General features: G+C 40.5%; 1 protein-coding gene across 4 annotated transcripts in view; it reads right to left on the minus strand.

The window, feature by feature from the left end:
• Positions 1-6,000, minus strand: part of rufy1 (RUN and FYVE domain containing 1) — a 134,989-nt gene that overhangs the window by 64,204 nt on the left and 64,785 nt on the right. For 3 of the 4 annotated variants that reach the window (XM_043703644.1, XM_043703641.1, XM_043703642.1), the window contains 3 exons: positions 4,383-4,477; positions 3,964-4,012; positions 2,257-2,334 (listed from right to left, as the gene is read on the minus strand). In XM_043703644.1, the coding sequence (XP_043559579.1) occupies positions 2,257-2,334; positions 3,964-4,012; positions 4,383-4,477 (222 nt within the window). The remainder of the gene's footprint in view (positions 1-2,256; positions 2,335-3,963; positions 4,013-4,382; positions 4,478-6,000) is intronic. The other variant, XM_043703643.1, reaches the window with a different exon arrangement.

Consider the following 6,000-nt stretch of genomic DNA (forward strand, 5'->3'; position numbering starts at 1 on the left):
CATTCAACATCAAAAATAATGCCTTGTCAGGAACATGACCAATAAAAATGATCCCTGGTGACTTTGTATCATCTGTTTCCTTAGAGACTGGAGCAGAGTCTCCTGCAAAGTTGAGGTAAACCTTACTTGACCGGATCTGCAGTCACTTGGGTCACTGGAGGTTTGGAGAAGAACAGGGCATCTTCTGAACACCCAGAGATAAAAAGGTCCCAGTGTATCTATCAGTCAGTCAATCTTCCTCTTAGAGCCTCCTGGCATCACCCTCTCTGGCAATCCTCAATAATCAGAAACCTCAGATTTCAGTGACTTTGGACATGTTAGTGATGTGATCACTGGATTGTGCCCATTTGTACTCCAGTACAAATATCCACTGAAGTCAGTGGATCTATGCTGGGGAAAGGGAGGCAAATGTCAGAAGTTCCGCCCTCAGGAGGTACAAAGTGCTGGAGACCTTCAGGGGCCATGTCAGTTTTGCAGAAAAAAAACTAGTTGAAGGAACAAAACCTTTCATGCAGTGTAAATGCAAGAATGACTGCATTTCTGAGAAGAGGATTCGATTAGATTCCCTACAGTGTGGAAACAGGCCCTTTGGCTCAACTAGTCAACCCTGACCCTCTGATGAGTAACCCACCCAGTCCCATTCCCCCTAACTAATGCCCCTAACTTTATGGGCAGTTTAGCATGACCAATTCACCTAACCTGCATATCTTTGGACTGTGGGAGGAAACCAGAGCACCCAGAGGAAACCCATGCAGACACGGGGAGAATGTACAAACTCCAGACAGTCGCCAGAGGCTGGAATCGAACCCAGGTCCCTGATGCTGAGAGGCAGCAGTGCTAACCACTGAGCCACCCAGGAGACAAGGCTGCTCACAGGATTCGGTAATGCATTGGCAGAGACAGGTCTTGATCCTCTTCAGTCAACCAGACTGCATTTTCTTCAAAAAATTGATGATGCAGAGATCAAGAAATGCTGGCATGGGCCATTATTTAAATAAAAAGTGTACCCACATATATGCATAGACAGTTCACTATGAAGGGAATATGTGCATGTGCACTTGAAGACCATTTCCAGCCTTGCTAAGTAGTGATCCATCCTTAGAGAGTAAGTATGAAAGCAGTGTGTGGGAAATACTAGAAGATTGGTGGCATGACCAAATGACATTGCCAATACAGTGGTAGCATTAGATTGAGTGATGGCCTTAAGATTGAAAAGGAGCAGTGAGACAGTGGAACTTACCCTCAGAGTAGAGAATGTTTATCCATTTCCTGCACAAAGTCATGTTTTGTTTTAGGCTGCTGGGAGTCACTGATTTCACATGCAACTTCAGTCTAGGCTTCCACAAACCAATGAAGTAACTTCGTTTGACAGAAAGAGAAGGACCTGCTCTCTAGCTCAGCTGGCCTGGAGCAGAGCATTCAGGGGAGGCATGTTGTGAGAGAAGGGGCCAGGTGGCCTTTAACTACCATAACGTTTGACCTTGGAAGGTTGGGAGAGGCAAGAACTTCAACTCATCATTGGCATCTGATTTAACATTGAAGTTGGCATAAAATTGCTTGAATATAAAATGTACTGAAAAGCAAATAGTCACTAAATGTTCACCAAGGGCCATGTGAATGTAATGCTATCCAAGATGCTTGCCACCATATTTGAACTGTAGAAGGGAAAATTCTGGTCTGTCACTGAACAGCATAGCAAAGGGTGCTGTTCAAACTAACTAGGAGCACAGGATGCTCAAGACATTTTTCCTGTCTAGGATTTGTGTAGCTTAGGAAAATCAGATGGACAAAATTTCTCACTTTCCTTGTTCTCCCCATCCAACACAGTTACAGATGGGATAGGAGTCATTCAATAGCCTGAGGGGCTAGATATTAGATACTATGTGTTTGCACATACAGTATTAGGAACAGGTGTCAACATAACTCGAAAGTTGGACTATGTCAATGGGACCAATTTCCAAAGTACACCAAGCTGCAATAGACGAAGTAACCACGAACACGGAGAAAAAGTATGTGAGGGAGATGGGTGCTGCAAGTTATGTAGTGTAGAAAACAAATATTACTGCTTCAAATCTTGTAGTGAATTAAGGAAGGAGGCTAAGATGATTAATAGCTAACATTACCTTTAAAGAAATTCTAGTTCTTAGAATTGGCAATATTACATTCCAAAGCATGAGATATTACATTCTCAGTCCTAGAGAATAGCAAATAATTAGTTAAACTGGATGAAAAATTCATAATTTATTTGAGCAGTACCTTTCTTCTTGAGATTGAAAATTCTTTCTCACATTGTTTGCAGGATGTTGCTTCATCATCTTTCAGCCAGGCATTTCCCTACCAATAAAAGTAGTTTTACATCATAGCTCACAGAACAGAACAGTACAGGCCCTTCGGCCCTCAATGTTGTGCCGATCTTTTATCCTGCTCGGAGATCAAACAAACCGACATACCCTTCATTGTACTATCTTCCATGTGCCTATTCAAGAGTGGCTTAAATGTCCCTCATGTACCTGACTCTACTACCACTGCTGGCAGTGCATTCCACACACCCACCAGTCTCTGCCTGAAGAACTGCTTTTGACATCTCCCCTAAACCTTCCACCAATCACCTGAAAAATTATGCCCCGTCGTGGTAGCCACTGTGTCCTGGGAAAAAGTCTGACTATTCACTATGTCTCTCATCATCTTGTATACACCTACCAATCACACTTCTTTGCTCTCATGAGAAAAGCCCTAGCTCAGTCTACCTTTCATAAGACACGCCCTCCAGTCCAGGCAGCATCCTGGTAAATCTCCTCTGCACCCTCTCTAAAGCTTCCATATCTTTCCTATAACGAGGTGACAAGAGCTAAACACACTATTCCAACCAGGTTCTAATCAGATCTCGATAGAGCTGCAGCAGGACCTAGTAGCTCTTAACCACAACTCCCCACTAATGAAAGCCAACACACCATATACATTTTTAACAACCCTATCAACTTGGGTGGCAACTTTTAAGGATCTATGGATGGGGACCCAAGATCACTCTGTTCCTCCATACTGCCAAGAATCCGGTCTTAACCCTATATTCTACATTCAAATTTGACTTTCTAAAATGATCACTTCACATTTTTTCAGGTTGAACTCAACCTGCCACTTATCAGCCCAGCTCTGCAACCTATCAATGCCCCGTTGCAACCTACAACAGCTCTCCACACTATCCACCAACCTGTGTGTCATTGGCAAACTTACTAACCCACCCTTCCATATCCTCATCCAAGTCATTTATAAAAAACACGGAGCAGAGGTCCCAGAACAGATCCCTGTGGAACATCACTGGTCACCAAGCTCCAGGCTGACTATTTTCCATGTATGACCACCCTGTGTCTTCTATGGGCCAGCCAATTCTGTATTCAGATAGCCAAATTTCCCTGTATCCCACGTCCCCTTATTTTCTGAATGAGCCTAACCTTATCAAAAGCCTTGCTAAAGTCCATGTATACCACATTCACTGCTCTACCTTCAATGTGTTTTGTCACACCTTCAAAGAACTCAAGGCTTGTGAGGCATGACCTGCCCCTCACAAAGCCATGCTGACTATAATCTAATCAAACTATGGTTTTCCAAGTAATCATAAATCCTGTCTTTCAGAATCCTCTCCAATAATTTGCCCAACACAGACGTAAGACTGACTGGTCTGTAATTCCCAGTATTATCAGCATAATGGTGATCAACTAGTTGGGTGTTACATTCCATTTATTTAGTTAAGTATTTTAATTCATGCAGGATTTCTACAAAAGACAAGATAATCTTGATCATAACATTAAAATATTAACATTACCGCTACAAAACACCAAGTTGAATTGTTTGTGTCAAAGAAACCACCTTGAAAAATACAGTTTACACAGATGGCCAAACAAACGTTCATCTTGATAATTCAAAATTCTAACAAATTGCAAAGATTTTGCTGCCAGAGAAAAGTACCTTTAATGCTTTATTGACCTCTTTAATGTCCTCCATTTTCAATTTTGATCTGGGGAAAAAAAAATGTTAAGCATCATTTATAATGCCGGATCACTGATGTAGTTGTTTAAAATCGGATTGACAATTACTTCCATTTCTAAAAGAAAAATAGTTCGAAACAGGAAATCTAGAATAAATTAATAAACAGTGGCAATTTTAAAAAGGTCAAAGTTTCCTGAATAATTTTAATTTTTGTGAATATATTGAAATTGACATTAAAGTTTCTAATTAATTTAGTACTTTAAATCAACACAAACACATGTCTGATTTCACTTAGCTAAGTATTACTTTCAATACTTTATGCTTTCTTTCACCTTAAGCAAAAGAGCAGAAACAAAGTTGAAAAAGCTTTACAAACACATTCTAAAAGAATGACTTACTGACTAAGATGGAGTCCCATTTCTTGTAGCGCCTGTTCCTGTTCTTCACAGATCTTGTGGAGTTCTTTTTTCTCATCTTGCAATGTCTGCATTTCCTGTAACAAAAAAATCCTTTACTGCAAATGGTACAACTCTGTTGATACCACTACATATTCCAAAGCCAGATTCTAGTATGTGGAACATTACTTTTATAAAAAGTCAAACAAAATTGTAAACATTATCCACTGACTCAAATATATTCTCTGCATGAGAAAATCTCTGCTGGAACCTACCAAAGTAGTTAATTTTATATTCATTGCCACTCATGGAAGAATATCTGACAATTTGGACCAGCTATTTTGTGCACAATTCAGCTTTTAATTGATAACAAATATCACAACCGATGCCAATAAAACATGAATCCTCATCACGTAAGATACTAAATCTAAGATATCAAGAAACTGCTCACTAACAGATTAGGACTTTCATAACCGGGCAAAGTCTTGATTTGTCAGGCAAGAAGATATTTTATAGACTATAACAGAATAGACAATTTGTGATGTGCACAAGCAAAGAAAAATGATCACTTATCGAAAACACAGCTGAATTCCTTCACAAGGATCATAGTTCTTAAGGAAGCCAACGGAGGAAACTTTAGACCATTAAAAGTCATTCCAGGTTCAAAACATCATGTTTGTCTGCCACACGTTTTAAAACTTGGTGTTCAGTTTGCTCAAAAACTTCAATATATTGCCTGCTTCATGCTTTCCTGAACAATCATTATTTTGAAGTAGAATACTTAAAAGTTAAAAGCAAAAGTTAAAAGGGAAAGGGGGGGGGGGGCGCGGAGTGAGAGTGAGAGCGAGAGCGACGTGATGCCTTCCCATATGATTTTATGGTTTGGTAAATATATTTTTTCTATTCTCCAAATAATAAAAATGTCAAATATTAATGATAAAAATGAGGGGAGAATTGTGGAACAAAGAAATTACACACGGAGAATCAATTCCACAGAAAATATAGAACATAGAACAGTACAGCACAGAACAGGCCCTTCAGCCCACGATGTTGTGCCGACCACTGATCCTCATGTATGCACCGTCAAATTTCTGTGACCATATGCATGTCCAGCAGTCTCTTAAATGTCCCCAATGACCTTGCTTCCAAAACTGCTGCTAGCAACGCATTCCATGCTCTCAACTCTGTAAAGAACCCGCCTCTAACATCCCCTCTATACTTTCCTCCAACCAGCTTAAAACTATGACCCCTCGTGTTAGTCATTTCTGCCCTGGGAAATAGTCTCTGGCTATCGACTCTCTATGCCTCGCATTATCTTGTATACCTCAATTAGGTCCCCTCTTCTCCTCCTTTTTTCCAATGAAAAAAAGTCCGAGCTCAGTCAACCTCTCCTCATAAAATAAGCCCTCCAGTCCAGGCAGCATCCTGGTAAACCTCCTCTGAACCCTCTCCAAAGCATCCACATCTTTCCTATAATAGGGCGACCAGAACTGGACGCAGTATTCCAAGTGCGGTCTAACCAAAGTTTTATAAATCTGCAACAAGATCTCACGACTCTTAAACTCAATACCCCTGTTAATGAAAGCCAAAGCACCATATGCTTTCTTAACAACCCTGCCCA

The sequence above is a fragment of the Chiloscyllium plagiosum genome, chromosome 14, assembly GCF_004010195.1.
Source record: "Chiloscyllium plagiosum isolate BGI_BamShark_2017 chromosome 14, ASM401019v2, whole genome shotgun sequence".
In the NCBI taxonomy this organism is placed as follows: Eukaryota; Metazoa; Chordata; class Chondrichthyes; order Orectolobiformes; family Hemiscylliidae; genus Chiloscyllium; species Chiloscyllium plagiosum.